Source organism: Lipophrys pholis (genome assembly GCF_963383615.2).
Source record: "Lipophrys pholis genome assembly, chromosome: 5".
NCBI classification, from domain to species: Eukaryota; Metazoa; Chordata; class Actinopteri; order Blenniiformes; family Blenniidae; genus Lipophrys; species Lipophrys pholis.
The window spans coordinates 22,952,229-22,971,388 of NC_137628.1; the positions used below are offsets into that span (position 1 = coordinate 22,952,229).

The following is a 19,160-nucleotide window of genomic DNA, read 5'->3' on the forward strand; positions in this document are numbered from 1 at the left end:
ATGTACTGTAGGAAAATAGTTGTGTTGAACACCATCTGCAGCACCACTTGCCCCTGGCACACTTGGCTCTGTGTGTGTATATATTGGCAGAAAGGACCTTTCAAACATTTTGGAGGACACATCATCTGCAGATACCTGCGTGTAAAGGATTTTTTTCCCCCCCCTGAATTTAGCTGCATGTTTTGAGGGAAGAAGTTATACCACAGAGTGGTGATGTTACCTTTCGGCTGCTTCCTACCGAGGTCGCCACATCTGTGACCTACACAAGTTTTACAGCAGATGCCCTTCCCGACACTACCCGAGCTGTTCAAATTATTTAAAACGGCAGAAACTGCGCGATGCTATTTCTTGTCAGTGTCGGTCGACATCTCTGAATCTCTGAGGAAAGCTTCCAGCACATTGTTGAATCTTTGCCATGAAGAATTAAAGTAGGTGTGAACACAACATATTGTCCAGGCTCGACGCGATCACCAGTTTGCGAATGTGTTCCGCTCAGATTAAGGTGCTAAAGTTGGAGACCCACAAACATCCAATCACAAGCTCCCAAATTATTCTACAACGTAAAGAGTATGGGACTGATCAGATTTTTCCTAAATGATAACAAACTCCACCCGAACACACCGTCACAGCCCCACAACAGACTGCAGACCCTTGGAGACAAGGTTTGAAGCGTGGCAGCCCCCGCCTTCTTGAACATTCTCCCAACAAAACTCCCCAGGGTGCTATCCCTGATCACATTAAATAGCCTTTTATAAACCAACCTTTTCAAGCAAGCCTACGGCCTCTAGCTTCTACAGACTATACATCTTGTGCCTGTTCCCGCCAGTGTTTATCTGTTCTTGTTTGTGTGAAGTGTCCTTGGGTCACTTGAAAGGCACTATATCAATGCAAGTTATTATTATTATTATTATTATTATTATGATTGATGTTGTGCAGAAGTATAGCAGTTGCATCTTTAATATAGTTTCATTGGAAATCCCAGCGGCATGAGAAATACTAGTTGGAGGAGTTATCTTTTATTGAATAGTTCTAGACACTTCTGCAGTTATCTCCGTCCAGCAGATATCGTCACGTTGAAATAGTGAATGTGTTTTCCAACTTCTCTCACGCTTAACCCCACTGCTGTACTTTTTCCAAAAAAGGTCCCAACTTTTGAGAAAGTGTGTGAAATGATAATGGAGGGATTTCTACAGAGCGACAAAACAGCTGCGGTGAACAGCTGTCAGATCAGCGTTGTCAGATTTGGAGGGAAGTGTTGTGTCAGACTGAAACCTTCCGGCCTGTGTCGGCGCTTCACGTTTCGTTACATTGAGGACTCTTCACCCTGATAGCTCTCCCGCTTATCAAAGCCTCCGTCTGAGCCTCAGAAAGCTCCCCAATGCCTCGTCAGTCTGAAGCCCTTTCATATGTACCTGACACAACCCGTCACTATTGTTTCTGCTCTGTATCAGTTAACAGAGTTCGACCTCTCCCACTAACATTTTCTAACCGTGCTTGATCTCGTCCCTCCGGATCCGGTGAGGAGGACTGCCGTCGCCGAGGCACCGTCACAAGCCCAAAGCTCACGCTTAATGTCTCGCACCTGCTAATAAACTGCTAAACTGCATAACGTGTGCGGGGAAAAATGACCGTAGCTGAGAAGCGCGATAATCCATGTGGAGTTGTCGACGATGAATAAGTGCCACTGTAGGGTGCTGATACATGCAAAACCCCGGAGTATGTTGGAAATAGACAAAATTATTATAGCAGCACTGCAATAACTCGGGCTGACGTAGAAAATGACTGATATGTTTATGTTGGCTGTGAATATGTCAACATAAGCGTTAAACACAGATGGGTGATGATCTCAATGGAATAACTACTGTTGTCATAAGAAGTTGCCAGAATGGCTTGAAATTTACCACATAAATTCTTCAAATCTCAGTAACCATTAAACCAAACGAATGTCTTTCACAAATGTGCCTGTTCCTTTTCGTGGCTGGATAAGAGCTGCTTAGATTCCCATAAGTCAAACCAAACTGACTGTGAAGGTTAATTTTCACACTCATTAAACCACTCCTGGGCCCTCCAGCTCTGTGGATGGGGAAATGTCACGCTGCAGAGACACAGAATGGGAATAGGGCCTCAAAATGCAAAGTCAGCCCGTGATGACTTGTGGTGGACAATGCAGACACATGTTATCAAATCTATTGATCGTAGTTCCACTCACTCTCAATATTCACTTCCAAAGTCAGTCATTGTTTTGATTTCTTGTTTTTATCGTGTATCGTATTTCATGATTCCAATTGTTTGTTTTCTGTTTGGAAAGATTAGTTACGCTTAAAGGTATTTCTCTCAATGCCATTTAATTGTCATTAAACACAAAACAAATCAAACTATTTTGTAACTAAACTATTCCGTCAATAAAAATAAGTTTTTCTGCATATCTGGCAAATATATGTTGTTGGTATTGCATACTGAAGTATGTTGTAGCGGTAGTCACCTCCGAATCAAACTCACTGTGGGTACTCACTGTACCTGAGTGACGCAGCCACAACACACACTCCATGCTTATTATGTTATTTCTGTTACAATTTTGATGAATATTTTAGTAACGCCCATCTCAACAAAAATACCAAACAAACTCGGAGTACAATTTGATGTATTTCCATCGCCGGTTCAACATTTGTTGTTTGTATAAGAGTGTTTTGTGCCACAAAAATAACAACATTGTCTAATTTATTCTTGCTTTTCACTCCAGGTAAACAATGTATGGGCTTGGTTGACTTGGATCGGTCGTGGGCAGCAGAGGCTCATGGGTACTCGGTGCAGGTGATGACTATGGAGCCTGAAAGCTGCTCTCCAAAGAACAACATGCTGGTGGGAAGGCCGCTGCAGACCAGTGGAAGGGAAGGCATCGGCAGCCAGCTGCAAACACCGGCGCATAATTAGGACTTGAGGCACCGAAGTAGAGCAGAACATCCTCAGCGTGGTCACAGTTTGTCAGACTGTGTGTCTCCTAGCGCCATAATGACAGTGTTTTCCTTTTTAATCTACTCTCAACATTTTTAACTTAGTTTTTTTTACCAACGTTTTTAGTGAGAAATGGCCTCTGGAAATAAAAGCAATGCATACGTGAAACGCTGTTCCTTTCTTTACCTAAATGCCCTTGTTCGCCGGGCAGTAAGAGGCCTCTTACCAACGGCAATGTTGTTTTTCTGTCTTTGTCTAAACTGTGTGATCAAGCTGTCAGTGTACACCGAAGCAGCCGGAGTTACACACCCACATTGTGAATTAAGTACGTCATACGTCCACATGCTGTTCCTGCAAATAGTGTGCATACAGCCTTCTGTGATCACGCTCAGTGGGTAGCCTTCCTCTGATCAACAATAACAGGGAAAAAAATAGATAAATACATTTCTTAAAGCGCATCTGCATTAAAGAATTACGAAGCGAGAATTACCTCCATCTCATTCAACCTGCCTTTCTCTCTCTTTGGTGTGTGTGTGAGAGTGAGTGTGAGAGCGGGATAGAGAGAGAAAGGGAAATTGGATTGAAACTCAAATCACATCAGGTAAAATATAGCATTTGTCATGGTTCTACAGCGAACCTGATTATTCCTTGTAAGAAAGCCGTGTGAATATGGTATGCATCCCGTAATACTTTTCAGCACCAATGAATATTTTATGACGCTGGCGAAAAGGTCAGTGTGCTTGATTAGATGCGCGGCGTTCACAGCCCCATGCCTGAAAATCGCACAATACACTCCGTATTTCTAATCCTGCACGCTGTAGACACACCGTGGCCCCCTTTAAGCCTTCGTTCTTGCAGGTGAACGTAGTCATCTGTTTCTCTGAAAAAAAAAACCCGTCCTGTCACCTTTGATAGTGCACCGCAGCTGTTTGAGAAATCTGGCTCGGCAGCCAGATAGTCCGTTTTCCCTGCTCACACCGAAGGGATTGACGAGAAGAGATGCAGGCTTTTCCAGCGTAAAGCTCATCTAAATTCAGTCAGCGGAGTCAATCTATCCCGAGGTGAATGGCCACAGACACAGCTCCTTCCAAGGACTGGAATTATTTCTAAAGGAGCCGTCTGACTCCATGCTCATGCTTGTGGCTCTGCACAAGTGCACATTACAGAAATGCATATAGGTACAAAGGAGGAGACAGAGAGTAGGTGGCACTGCATACGGCTTGCCCGCTTGAAAAAGAGAATATGAAGGTGTGAAGTGGGTTGATTTAAACACCCGGGGCTGGAGGGTGACGAGACGGGTTTGTTTGGACAAAAACACACCTTTGAAAATTCTCATTTGTCCAGCAAGGGGACATCTAGAAGAAGACTGAATCAGATCAACTGGATTCAATTTACCTTTTCGAAATGCAAAAGCGGTCTTCACTCTGAGCAAGTCATGTAATCAATAACAAACTGAAAAGACGTTTCTGATCCAACTAATCTCCTTACAGAGTTTACCAAGCTGGATAGGTCGCCAGTCCATCGTAGGACAAACACAGACAAGATATCTATCACACCAACACCAAATCTGAAGTAGCCAGTTAACCTTGATCACATTTTACTGTCGGATAAAGCTGGAGTCGCCAACATGCAAAAAAAAAGACCAACCGGGAAAGCCCCCAAAGGGAGGAGATTCTTGCTTTAAGGTGAATAAACTAACCACGACTCCATCGTGCAGCGGTAAACAATATTTATTAATAAACTGATTGACCTGATTTCAAAAGTTGAAATCAGTGCGCTGAACCTAAACAGAAAGTTTTTCTTGCAGGTAAACGTGTGAGCCCTGTTGGTCGCCGCTTACTATGTGGAACAAAAATTTATATGAAATGATATTTACATTTTTCTCTTCACTTTTGTTGAGAGGTTTCTAAATTCACCTCTGAATAGTCTGTTTCTCAGGAAACGTTTAGCAGGAGATAATGGAGCTTTCGTTGCTTTATGAACTTTACTTATCACTTGTAATTAAAATTCGACTGACCTTTACATTCTGTCCAACTTATTTTTTATTTTTTCCACTTTATAATGCTGCGGGCGCCTCTGGCTGTTTGTCTCTAACAGTTGGTAGTTCTGTATTTGAAGCCCGTCCCCTGTTGGAGTAAATGTTTGCTTTTGGCAAAGGGCAACCTTGTTCATGCCTCCTGGGTCACCATAGCAGTCACTAATATAAAATTCTAGGTATATGAAATAGTTTGGTTTTTTCCCCTTTACCACTAAAATGTGTTTCACCTGATTTGCATAATGTTCCATTAAATAGCACAGGGCTAATCAAACTCTCCATATTAACATATTATGTTCACATATACACATTTTTTCATGCCTTCTATGCTTATGCATCTATTTGCCACCACTTAGGTCCTCTAGCAGAACGGTGTGTTATAGTTACTTTGACGTCATTGATTTAATATTTTAGTTTTTTAATACTTTGAGTACATAAAACAAATCACGCAGTTTTCTCTCACTAGAGTTCCTGATATTCACTTCTCTGCATATCTCCCTATTCTGACAAAATCTTTTTTTAAATTTTTATTAAAGAATGGATCATTATCAGATTTCTGGGGAGTTTGATGAGGATGGCCTAGTTAATGCAATCAGGTTTATTAGAGCGGGGACAAAAAAAAAAAAAATTAGAACAGAGGTGCCCAGTACCCTGAGTGGAGTACTCTTTAAAACATTCTGTACTTTATAATCATGGAAAATGTTCAAATTTTCTTTTGTTGAATCCGCCAAGCAAGTTTCTCTATTTTCTTTACCGTCCATCGTCCACGTCAATCTGATCAGAGTGGAACTGCTGGAGCTCAAACCAATCCCAGCAGACGCAGAGTTAAAGGCAGCGAAAGGTTCTCTTCTGTCTCTGATGTGTTCAATCATTACAGTGGGGCCCAACAATGGTGGACATGTCCTCCGTCATGGAGACACAGAAGCATGAGTTTTCCCTATCAGCATTCTAGATCAGTCATGTCAAATTCATTACAGGCCACATATGAGCCTGTTTTATCTGTATTGGACAAGAATGACGAAAAATAGTATGGTGATATAAAGTATTGACAACTCCAAGATTTTGTTTGTCTTGTTTTAGTATGAAAAAGTATTTTAATGGACATTTTCATGATGGGGTGGAGGTTTAATCGTTCATTGACTAATCGCATGCATCATCGTTTTTAAATTTATTCTCCGCTGTACTTCTTCGGTTGCATGGTTTCTGCAGCCTTCAGCATATTTTCATTGTTTTGTTTTTCGTCTGGTATAGCCAAAATCACGCAGTGTATAGATGCCAACAGCGTAACTTCCTTCTTTTTTTTTTTTTTTTTTTTATATTGTCTACTCCGTGCGTAGTCATCCTGCTGGCCAGATATCAAACCACACAGCAGCCTGCCAGCCATGTGCCTGACACCCCGTTCCAGATGGTGATGATCGTCTTCTGGTGCCGATATCGCCACAGCCGAACTGCATTTTTTTTGACTCGACACACACCTTACATTGGATGCACTCACGCTAACTTCGGGGAAAGCATACATCTTCTTACTCCGGCCCAAGAAATTATATTACAGTGAAATTAATATTTGGGTTCAGATGCAGGTGTTTTTTTTTTAATCTTTAATAATAACTGCTTGTTAAGACATCTTATTCCATCTGTTCTCTCAGAGACGCAGATCTCTACATTTCACACTGTAGAACTGGATACTGATTCTGTTTCTGCTCAGTTTCCATTTTGTGTCAGCAGCAGAGTTTTTGGTAATGAGGCATGATTTGGGTGATCTGCATAACCCATAACTATTATATAAGTAGCAATAAATCACAGAATGGCGTTCCTTCTGTTCACTCATGAAAATGATGTGATTGATAGTCTCATTATACACGGCCACCATTTCTCCGATCACTTGATGTCAAACCTCTGTGCAGCCGCATGGATTTATCATCAGATTGGTGACAGGGTGCTACAAGGTGAACAGTGCCATGTGTCAAAGGGACAGTGGTGACTGTGGACGACCAGCACAGTAATCACATCAAACCTTCCTCCCATTCATCTTCTTTGCCAAAGAGAAGGTTGTTTGGTTACCAGTGCCTTCTCTCCCTCTCATTTCCACTAAGTTCCTGCCGGACAGTCATTTCACTGACAGGGGATGATTCTCAAGGCAGACGGCTGTCAGACCCCAAAATGAGGCAGCCTGTTACGATCCTGCCCCCAGACACCAAGTGCAGTTCATTCGACTTTCATTATGAAGTTCTGCTTCAAAGAAAGCTGGAAATAACCACACTAATAGAATCATAACCTCTTGACAAAGAATAAGAATAATAAGGACTGAGCAATTTCTAGTGGGTGACTTTATTATGCAACAAGAACAAAGTGAGGCGGGACACAAGTGTCTAAATTTCATGCCATTGTCAGTCGAACACAAAACTGAAAACTCTCTGTAAGACGACTATGACTGCTGTCAAGGGCTTGAGCTGTACACACTTTACAAAAGAATGTTTCCCCACACCATTAACACAAGTATTTGTAGTTTTTTTTATATTATTCAAAATGATATATTAGGAGAACAAAGCCTGTTTTTTTCTGAAAGGTGTCGGCCCAACCCTCTGCAAACACAATAGGCAGGTAAAGAGAATGGAGCGCTTCAGCGTCCTGCTCATCTCAGCTCACCTGAAGTCTAAACAACCCCCATCAGGTAAAAGGCCCAACTCACCTCCCTAATCCCTTCTAATTCATTTCTATTTACGCTAATTTAAAGGACGACACCCACTTTTTATTCTACACTCTACACACTACACCCGCATCCCCTCTTCTCCCTTGTGCCCTCTGGGAAGACATATAACCCCCTAAAAACCTCCAGAAATAGACACACGTTATTTATTCTTTATACAGTTTTATTTTAACTCATTCTGCACTGCCAGCTAGAGTTGCTGAGAGCACATACCTTCGCCAACGCCACATTTGTCACCATGGAAACCAATGGATTACAAGGTTATTTGATCCACCACACCACTCCTTCCATTTTGTCGCTTCATGTTATCACTTTTTGACACTGATGTACACGCGTTTTACAATTTCCGTGTGACACCCCCTGACCTTTGACCCCCAACCGATAACCAAGGTAATGACATCACTGGCATAGCAGAGGATATGGAATTGAAAACTGAACATTTTGGTGTTGATTTGACATCAATTGGATTAAAACGGACCGTGTTGTGATCAAAATATGTTTTTTTTAAAAAACCTTTTTGTGACCTTGACCTTAGACCTAATTGCTCACAAGATTTAATGGAACCATCATCCTCTGCATTAGTGACAAAGAGATAAAGAGAGTGGAGAGCCTCAGAGTCCTGAGTGTCTTCAGCTCAGCTCACATCAGGACTACAAACATCTCCCACCTTTAAACAGAGTGAGGCCAAACACAGACTGAATCTGTCACAGGAAGTATAGAAGCAAGCTCCCCTCCCTCATCACTGACAGGGAGCCTCCTGTGAGGTAAACAGTGCAGTCTACAACAGGAATGACCTGCAGGTATGGTGGAGCACATCACGAAACCACCTACCTCCCATCAGAGACATTTACATCAACTGAGCTGTATTTTAAAAGACCCCACCCACTCAGGACAGCACTTGTTCTCCTGGCTGTCATGGTGAAAATATGCCTCTTCAAAATCTGAACATATAGACTGATTCTCCCCAACCACATCTCACACACATTTGCACAATTCATTCTTTATATAGCCTATTTTCATTTCTACTCATTCAGCGCTGGCAGGTAGAGCTTCAGAGCTTTTTTCCCCCACTCGTTGTTTCCGAAACAATTATAATAAAGTGATTCTGATATTTCGCTCGGGAAAGCTTTGGGCTCATTTCATTTTAAAAGCTACCAAACACTTGACACAAAAGAGTCTGTTGCTGGAAACAGTGCGTCGGCAAATATTATCGAAACCCACATTGCTTGCGTAGTATTTACAATAATTACACGAGTCCAACAAAAGCCTTTCTAATCAGTCGAGTCACCACCAAACTTTGTCAAACCCTCCATTTCGTATTTGGTTCTGACTGTGTTTCTGTTTCCTCTGATTTCAGGCTCAGTCGTTGTATTGTCTTTACTGCCCGAGCAGCGTCTACCTGGGTGGCCGATGCACCTGCGTGCCTCAGCAGGCCGCGCAATTAATTAAGGACTTTTACAAAGCGCTCACGGAGCTGCGTGTGAAGCTTCCTTCTCCTCATCCTCCTCCTCTTCCTCCTCTGACTCCGGTGCAGGTCATGACGTTACGGTAAAAGTCTCTTGTGATGTCTGGATCTGGGCGATAAGGTCAGACTGCAGTGGGTGCTGGTGGTTGTGGAGCCCTCCGCCTGAACTTATCAGGAGAGGGAGAGAGAAAGAGAGCGAGAGAGAGAAAGAGAGAGAGAGAGAGAGAGAGAGAGAGAGAGAGAGAGAGAGAGAGAGAGAGAGAGAGAGAGAGAGAGAGCGAGAGAGCGAGAGAGCGAGAGCTGTGCGCTCTCTTCCCGGCAGAGTGCGTCCCGCTCCACGCGCGCACACACGTCCAAGCACGCTCGCGCGTCGGAGTCGCTCCGCTTCCAGAGATCAGACTCGTTTCTCTCCCCGAGGCTCCAGAATATTGCAGATGAGCAGTCTGACGGACGCCAGCAGATCCTTTGTACCTGGTCGCCTCCAGCGCGCGTCCAACAAACTCCGCCGGGTTTCGCTCTGATTGTTTTCCTCCGCAGATTCTCACGCGCTCCTCTTGGATTTACGGTGCGAAGTCAAGCGCGTGGGCGCGTAACTCCCCAAATCATGGAATTATGGATAAAGTTGATGCTGTTGTACAGCTGCTGCTTTGGAGCAAAAGCAGACTACGATGGGAGGTAAGGGCGCGTGGTCGAACAGAGGAGAGAGCATTTCTCACTGATAAAGCGCGATTTGGTGTTTTAATTCATCGCCACTCGTTTCATTTCGCATATCAGACAATATCTTTGAAAAATGCGCCTTTTTAGTCCACAGTAACATTTTGTATATGTGTTAGTGTTTATACTAAAATCTCCTAAAAGTGTTAAATGAAGATCCAAATGAAAACATGTTGATAAAATATGCGCTCGAGTGCGCGCGATGTCAATATTTCTCATTCTGTCAACCCAACTTTTGTTTACACGCAAACAGTATTGATCATCTGTTTGAAGGTAGTCATTTTTGTGTTGTGCAGATGTCAGGCTGATTCTAAAGTTAAAGTGATGTGACAGCACATTTCCCGGTGATCAGGTTTGAACATGACTCTCATAAAGTGTGTGAAGATGTGCCAGACCCCAAAGAATGCACGTGTCCGAGATTTGAGTCTGTCTGTAGGTGCGTCCCACCTGAGCGTGATAGATAATGGCTGTTTATTCTCCCCCTAACACTGATATGACATTTATATCTCATGTTATGCATAACTGAGTCAGGTTTTTATCAGTTTTCCTGTGTTTTCATTTCTCTGCTGCAAATAAGCAGTAATTCAATCTGGCGTTTACATCGACAGATTGTTATTTATTCTTTATTTAAAAGAACTTTAACCGTTTGAGAGCCTAAATAAAATCAAAACTGCAATTTCTTTACTTATTGGTGCCAACATGAGATAAATTTCTGGTTCTCAGAATAAGTACTCGTCTGAAGTCCATCCAAATAGTGGGAAAATTACATAAACAAAGCCCCACTGCCAAATTCCATTTTTCTAAAGCAGAGTATGCGGCCAAGTACTTTATTTTCCTTCGTGTATCTTTGTCAGGCAGGCTGAGCTGCAGAGCACAATCCTCTCCCATGTTCACCGTCTTTCCAATGAGTGAAAAAACTTTTGAAGATTATTGGAGGTAATTGTTACTGGAATAGTGTGCATGCATTTCAGAAAGCCCTGCTAGGCTGACTGACACTCCACCTGCTTGTTAATATATTTTGACATCTGGAGGTATATATCATTTTTTCCCCCTCTCAGTGCTTTCAGTGCAGCTTTCTACTGTGCTCAAAAGTATTTCAAAAGAAGCAATTTGGATTTCAAAGGTTTCAGCAAGAGGTAAAATTGTGTCTGTGTGCCAAGGAGAAGGAAGTAGAGGAGAGAGATTATTGCAGAAAAGTGAGGTTTAGCATTTGCCACCACATGTATTATTGTTATTTAGGGAGTTTTTATTCTTAATCACCATGGCTAATGTCTGTGTGATAGGCGGAGCCCTGATCAAATATGTAGGGCTTTCACTTTATTTCACGCACTGCCTTTGTGCCATAATCATCTGCTTTAACCCAGCAGCAGCATATTGTACATTATTAACATGCCTGCTGATGGAGTGGCTTGTCACTGTAGCTATAAATTGCCAATTTTTATGGGTATAAACTTGCCCGGGCCCGAGTCTCCGCTTCAATATTAATTCATTGAGAAAATATCCCCTGAGACCAGGCACAAGCAAAAAAAGCCATTTATTACCTAGTCTTCCTCACTTATTGCCTTTTAGAGAGCGTTCCTAACAGGCTTATCCATCCAGTCCTGAAGGGTCCTTCACGGGCACCGTTGGCAAGATCATTTTGTTCTCCCATAGCTGCAGATAATATGCTTACCTGCAAACTCTGAAACTACTGTTTTGTTATTATTGCTCTTGTTTTTCTTGTTTGTTTATTTTGTAACCAAGGCCCTGGGCAGACCTTGACGTGGTGTGGAAACAGTGTTTCCAATGTTAAAGGCGATATGTACAGTCGGGGATATTCTTCCTCAGTGATGTCACTAAATTGTTAGTCAAACACAGCCAAGCAGCACATACCAGACCTCCTCAGTAATAATCCAAAGCCGCGGACCGCTGCCAGCTTGTGTTGGTATTGTAATTTCAGACCCACATTTGACACTTCCATGGGTTGGGAAGGACTGTGAAAGGAAGGCTGAAATCATCTTGTTAGGGTCACCCAACAACATGATGCCTGAATTAAAAAATAATATACAGAGAGGGTTTTTTTAATCAGTGTTCAGTAAATGGATTTCACTTTTATTGTGCTTTTCCACCCCGAACGTGTCTGAGGCCAATGAATGTGACAATGACTGCTGCGCCATCGCCACAATGCAAAGTGTATCCTTTCTTTGGGTGAAAGTCATTCCTTAATAATCATTTATAAGTAAAATTAAACATTTTGTTCACTTTAGGAAACCCAATAACGATATGGTATCTACTGTATTATCAATGTATGTGAAGGATTTTTAGAATAAAATACAGATTTACACTTTAAATATGAATGGACATATATGTTTTGAATCCCAGCTTCAGTAAAGGAGCTTTCACTCAAGAGATCATTTGATTGATGCGTTTCATCTGCAGATTTAGGGAAGTATGAGGTAATCAGATCAAATTCTTTCAAGTGCAGGTGACAGTTACTGTGTCATAGTTAGACTATAGGATTTTGCCACAGGATTGTAAAACCTCAATATAAAATATGTAAGAAATTCATCTTATATAAATATATTTTCTGCTACGGCGCTTGAAATATTCTTGACGTTGGCTCCAACATGGTGTGAGTGTGTGTGTGTGTGTGTGTGTGTGTGTGTGTGTGTGTGTGTGTGTGTGTGTGTGTGTGTGTGTGTGTGTGTGTGTGTGTGTGTGTGTGTGTGTGTGTGTGTGTGTGTGTGTGTGTGTGTGTGTGTGTGTGTGTGTGTGTGTGTGTGTGTGTGTGTGTGTGTACAGCACATGCAAACAGGTGTGACATTGCAGACATGGACAACTGGTGGCCTGCAAGCCACATCCAGTCTTCGACCTGCTTCTCATTCTTTGTGGAACCTTTAGTCAAAACATGAAAAAACTATAAATTCTTCGTTTGACAGGTAATGAGAGGAGGAAGGTAATTGTCATCACATATTACTAATATATTAATTGTGATTACTGTATTTCTAGCCTGTATATAAAGAGAAAAAACATAAAATGCTTGCGTGTAGGTATAATAATTTAAATGAATGACATACAGTTGATTTTTCTCAATTTCTTTTTGTAAAAACAGTAACAATATTATCCTTTATCAACGTATTGAAAGTGTCAGAATTTGGCCCTCTTGTAATGAAGATTACATTTTAATGGTCATAACAATGTTCAAATTTGCTTGGAAGACTCCTGGATCCACGTGTAACAGCCAACACACTGACAAGTTGTTGAGTCCTCTGTGCTAAAACAGAAAGAGAGCAGATAGCTGCAACGTTGTGAGGTCCAGCTGTTGCCTGCTGGCGGAGTCAGCAGCACATTGCACTGTGAAGCCATAAAATTGCACATTGCAGTTCAACATGCCTGTAGCAAGTACTTAAGTGCCTTTAACAATGGCAATAAACAGTTATCAGATCATCTGTAGTTCTAATTTGACTAATCCAATAAATGACATATTGTAGCGGCGAGAAATCTCATCCATTAAGAACTTGCATTGCAGGACTGAACATGCTTCAGCATTTGCAAGAGACACACTTATAGTTATTGTGGGCCTAAGCCACTTGTTAGAAGACATCACGGCCAAACTGTGGTTCAGGATGCCACAAAAAGTTCTGCAAGGGCATACATTTCTTCATCAAAGTGATTCAGGGTGGACTTTGGTAGTTGTTACATGGCTGTAGTGCTGTGGTGTAGTGTAAATAGTTCACCGTGCAGGTGTATTTATGTATTTACTGACCAATTAGTAAATATCTTCTGGTATGCCTGCTTTGTGTTGAAATGTTTTAGCTTAAGAGGGCCGGCAACGTTCACCCTTTAAATTCAAACCTTTGCTTCAGGTAAATGCCAGCATGGCCTGATGTGATTAGATTTTTGGCCGTGTGGCAACGCACGCAGCTGAGATGCTTAATTAAAATAGATAAGACCCCACAACTCCACAAATTCATGTCTTCAGCCGAGGCTCGGCAGGTTCAAGCAAGTCTCCCGCAGCAGGATGCTGGAAATTACAGCAGGAAACATCTCTGGGTGTTTGTGGGGAGAATCCATTCAGCTGTCACGCTTTGCATGCTTCCGAATGGGTCATGAATGGTAATAGAAAGATTAAATTATCATCACTCTGAATGCGCCCCATATACCTTCATGGTCCCGATTATGGCGCTGCACTCCGTATTGCTCCTCTGTGAACAATGAACTGGCTGCTCTTCACTGTCAGGTGGAAGAAAGATGACATTCCTGGTGTGGATATCAAGCTCTCAGGTTGTGAAGCGAGCACCTTGTCTCACAGTCTGCACTTGAGAAAAAGGTGTCACACTGCATGCGTGAAGGGTAATAATTATCTGCTCGAGTTCCCTCAAGGCTTAGTGCAATTTAGGATCATTATTCAGGACTTCAGGGTAATAAATACAGGTATTATGCTCACTTCAATTTGATATGCCAGCTTTTCATTTAGTAGAATATCACTGAGGACAATATGTCTGTTAAAAATGGTCCAATGTGCAATGTCACTATAGTCCCAACTGTTGATTGTTTCAAGGCATAATTTTCCAACTCTTAAATGTTCTAAGAAAATGCAGTAGGTGTGTTTGACATCCCTCTATTGTTGGTGTGATAAAAAAAAGTGAGCTGATCAAATGTGTCAAAGCGTCAGTTTAAGTTCAGAGTTGTGTTGATGTGCACAGCTGCCTTAGGCTAAATTCAGCAGGGATTCAGAGCGAGAACATGAGATGTGATTCTAACGTGTGTGTGTGTGTGTGTGTGTGTGTGTGTGTGTGTGTGTGTGTGTGTGTGTGTGTGTGTGTGGTGTGGGTGTGTGTGCTTGTGTGTGTAAGAGCGAGAGCATTGCAAACCAGTTACCAGGACTTGTTGCATCTCAGGAGGTTTCTGTCCCCTTATCATCATCCAGCTGCACCAAACCAACCTCCTGGACCCTTCTCTCAGACCGCCCACGTCCTCAGTTCAAACTCTGCCCCTATGTGCATACTTTCTTTTATTGCTGAACCGACTGACAGCTTCTTTTTTTTTCAATGTGGACTTTCTCTAACCTCCATCTCTTCTAAATGTCTTTATCCAAATGAATAGAGCTGATCAGTCTGTATCATGATTTCGTGGAAATAATGTCAGAAAACAGATTTAACAGTCTTGCTTCACCAAAAATGACTTTCTTTCCATTTCTGTGACTCCGCAGTTCCACCTACTATGTCTCAGTGTGCATTCGTTATTTGTGTGTGTGTGTGTGTGTGTGTGTGTGTGTTGTGTTTCGTGAAGCTTCTACATGTAACCGCAGATATCGTGCTGGCGCTCGGAGTACTGGGAGGGCTACGATAAAACGAGAAGTGACTTGGAAAATAGACAAAGAGGAGCTATTTGCTATTCTACATCCAAAACGTCATCAGGAAACGCACACGTGTATCCAATTTGAGGACTTTTATTCTCTCTTGCTCTTTTCCTCAAATTACTATGATTAGCTGACTACATACAAAAATTGCTCACAATTAACATTCTATCACACATCAGAGTGATGCACTGGCAGAAGAATGGGAAAGCCAATTAAGGACATTTCCATTGCGTCATTGCAGCGGAGTCACATTACAGACGGGGCGGGCCAATGATTCAGCTTTAAAAGTAGCAATCGACACTCTCAGATGTTATATCCAGTGCAAGTGAAGTTCATCCAAGAAGGCTAAAAGAAAAGAGGAGTTGGCAGAAGAAGAAAAGTGTGAGCCTCACATTTTGCTGACTTTTTTTCTTTTCCATTAAAAAAAATAACAAAAAAAAAACTTCAGATGGAGAGATCAATGCTTAAGATGGTGCTGAACACTACTGAATTGCTAACAAAGTGTCCTAAATTACCACAAGAGTGAACCATCACATCTACTTCAGACCTTTAAAAGCTTTTAAAGAGCTTTTATCCAGGTCCATACAGCACATTGAGCACAGTGAGCGAATAAAGATGGATTGGGGGGGGGGGGGGGGGGGGGGCATGGACATGGCAATGCATTTCACAATTTGATGACTCTCTGGAATAAAAAAAGAAAAATCTATTAGCTGCAAATGGTGGTATGTATTTGCTCTATGGTGGGAAGGTTTCTACTGGGTGTCATCAGATGTAATAATTGCTTTGTAATTTCCCACCAAATATGAGCGCATGAGGCTTTACAGGAGCAGGTGCACCTCGAGCAGCATAAACTCTCCTCCGCTGATGCCTCCTCTTTTCTAAGAGGGGGATTACCTTATGTACACTGTTGAATCAATTAACGGCAGCTTTAAAGACAGAAGGCTCAAATAAGGCTCCTGTCACCAGAGCTGAATGTCTCTGAAATGTCACACGAGGTTGACAGATGTGTTAAAAGGTGTCGCCATCCTCCACATGAAGAGAGTTTTGCCACCGGCGCTGAGGCTCTTGTTCTGTCTCATGTAGCAAGTTTGTGGCGTGGAGGCACGAACCGGGGTGCCCATGTGTCTGCGTGTGTTTTTTTATGTGTGTCAGGGCGGGTGGAAGGGGGAGTCAGTGGCATCCAAACCTGGCCGGGGTCCAGGTTTTTCATTTTTCCCTTTCCTTTCCTTTCCTTTCCTTTCCTTTCCTTTCCTTTAATTTCCTTTCCTTTCCTTTCCTTTCCTTTCCTTTCCTTTCCTTTCCTTTCCTTTCCTTTCCTTTCCTTTCCTTCTCGGTCACACTGTGCGCTTGACTGCTACCTCCCTGCTCTGCCAGGCAGGCGACAAACATTTTCCCTGGACCTGCCACTCTCACTTAGCATCCATCTGCTTTTTTTCCAATGAGTTGATTGGCAGCGGGGGCAAGCATTAGCATTTCCTCATCTTGGCATAGAGACACTAACAGGCAGGGATAGCGGCAAAGGATGTGCCATGAATACTGAGTGAGAGCCTCACTTTCTCACCGAGGCACAAAAAGGAAGCACGTTTCGTGTGGAGCAGGTATATAAAGAGAACGACTTCCTTTGTTTGGAGCAGGATTACAGTACTTCCAGCCCTCCTGTATAGTTTTAAACTTTGAGTTTTTACACGTAGGCTTTACAAGCTGAACTATGCACGACTCCCATGTGCTCAGATCCTCTCGCATTGACAGTGGAATCGTCTGAGGACACAGCTCACTCTTTCCTACGCACTAATTCATATCTTATTTGTTAAGAGTTTTAGGTAACACCTCAGAACTGGGCTCCAAAAAATGTGGCCTGCATTTTCAACAGTATCCTTAAATGGAGTCATTCCTTCACTCCATTCTCTCGCAAATATGTGGCCGGCCTTGATACAGATAAAAAGGTAATCCACATGCACTGTCTGCCAAGAAGCTATTTCTTGCTCTGAGCAGAATAGAACATGGTGTAGAGAAAAAACATCCTGCTAGGATTTCTCTTGGAGGAAATGTAGTGCTTGGGAAATTACCTTCAGTGTATCTGTATGAAAACTGATTCCTGCTTGTTCTCCCTCTCTATAGTGAGGCATTTACACTGGCATGGACACTTCTGAGGAGGAGAGAACATTATTTATTATAGGGAACAAAGACAAACATGGTGTCCAATCTTTTTCTCTAGGCCTTCTAAAAGAAACAACCGTAATGTGGTGCTCTCGGAAGTGCGTGTCAGTAGTGCAATGATGCAAACTGAGGGCTAAATTGAAATCGGGCCTGGCAGGCTGTCAAGCTGGACCAGAGGTCTCCAGCTTGACATCACTCAAGCCGACATGATATGATGCGCTATCAGTTTTATTTTTACGGTAGCAAGATAATCTGCCACCATGAAGCAGTGGGAAGTCAATCTCTGCCACCGCATCACGTTTACCCTTCAAATGTATTTATATTAATTGTCTTTAATAATATAGCGAGTTTAAAAGTGACAAAATATCCTAAATGTAATCAACCATAAAGAAAACATCATCATTTTACTTAATTTTTCCGCTAAAATGTTGGAATATGTGTCACTTTTCACTGCAATTCATCGTTAAGTTATAATGGAAAACCTAATGGCTTCATATTAGTCAGATAAAAAAAGGTTTAAAATTGAAAGACACTTTGGGAGGTGAGGAACTGTAAAGTAAATGTGTCTTATCATACTGACATTTATTAGAGAAACCGCTTCTTCACCGTTCTCACTAGAAAGGGGCCAATTTCAGTATTTTTCTTTGCCTGAACATTAAGTGTGTGTGATGTCATTTGGGTCCATAAGTGGGCTTTTATCTATTATATAAAAAAAGTCTTAATTTAATCAAGTGCATACATACACGGAATGTATTACTTTTCATATGAAAATCTTATTAGATGAAAGAAGGCCATCAAACTGTTCACCTTTACGTTCATCATGATATTACTGTTTGAATACTCTATTCATACCAGAAATCTTCTGTAAACTCTGTTTCCTGTTTTTTTCCCCACCTCTCTACAGAATAAAAAATCAAATGAATCTCCAAAGCTTTCCAGCTGCCCTCCGAACAACATTAAAATGACCCCTACTTTTCATTAAGACGTTTTAATTGGCTCTGAACTAATTATGTCATCCACACACAGGTGGCCACGGCAGATGGCATCATCCAATGGCCTGTGTCGATACGGGGCCAGGGTGGACTGCTGCTGGGGATGGACGCGTCGCTCCTGGGGTCACTGCCAGCGTGAGTGCCACCGTGCCTGCTGCTGGTGCTGGGGGGCAAAGAGGGCTAACAAGGTTGCAAGGTTTCAAGCTGGTGTCAGAGAGGCGATGAGCAGGAGACATGCTGTTGCGATGCTACGATTACTGGAGGCTGAGGGAAACACGTGCGCACCTTGTCACAAGTGAAACATACAACTAATGGTGCATCGCAACAGGCCCAATCTTTGAGTAAAGATTGATGGTAATGGCTTGGTGGACCGGTGGACATTTGTATTCACACCGCAGGTGGTCATAATGAGGGCGAAGTAGCTGCAGGTGGACACATTCAAGGTAGCTAAGGGGACTGATTGGAGATTAGAGCTGCAACAACAAGCTGGCTATGAAACCAGGAAAAAGTGGCGTTAACACAGTCCAAGGCGCTGTAAGGCGCACATGCCTCGACTCAGCAGTGTATACAGTGAAGCCGCTCTGAGGATTCAGAGGATGTGTCCTGTCACTACTTACATACACACATCAGAACACGTCTGTCTCATCTTATCGTGTTACATTTCCTACATATTTACATTGTGTGAAGATCTTCCACTCTCCCGTAATGCTACCCAGCGAGGTGTGAATATATCAGGGCGTTTCAGATGCGGCCGGTTGCCTTATGAATGCTGTATCTTTTGCATGGCTTGGTGTCAT

At 42.4% G+C, this 19,160-nt stretch overlaps 2 protein-coding genes across 2 annotated transcripts in view; both read left to right on the top strand.

Annotated features, from left to right (window-relative positions):
- Nucleotides 1-4,583, top strand: part of gstcd (glutathione S-transferase, C-terminal domain containing) — a 62,083-nt gene extending 57,500 nt beyond the window's left edge. The window contains exon 12 of the mRNA XM_080464400.1: nucleotides 2,741-4,583. Coding sequence (XP_080320526.1) covers nucleotides 2,741-2,931 — 191 coding nt within the window. The 3' untranslated portion in view covers nucleotides 2,932-4,583. The remainder of the gene's footprint in view (nucleotides 1-2,740) is intronic.
- A 4,857-nt stretch (nucleotides 4,584-9,440) lies between these two features.
- The window catches only part of npnta (nephronectin a), a 55,284-nt gene continuing 45,564 nt past the window's right edge, over nucleotides 9,441-19,160 (top strand). Inside the window, exons 1-2 of the mRNA XM_080462655.1 lie at nucleotides 9,441-9,834; nucleotides 18,398-18,498. Coding sequence (XP_080318781.1) covers nucleotides 9,764-9,834; nucleotides 18,398-18,498 — 172 coding nt within the window. The 5' untranslated portion in view covers nucleotides 9,441-9,763. The remainder of the gene's footprint in view (nucleotides 9,835-18,397; nucleotides 18,499-19,160) is intronic.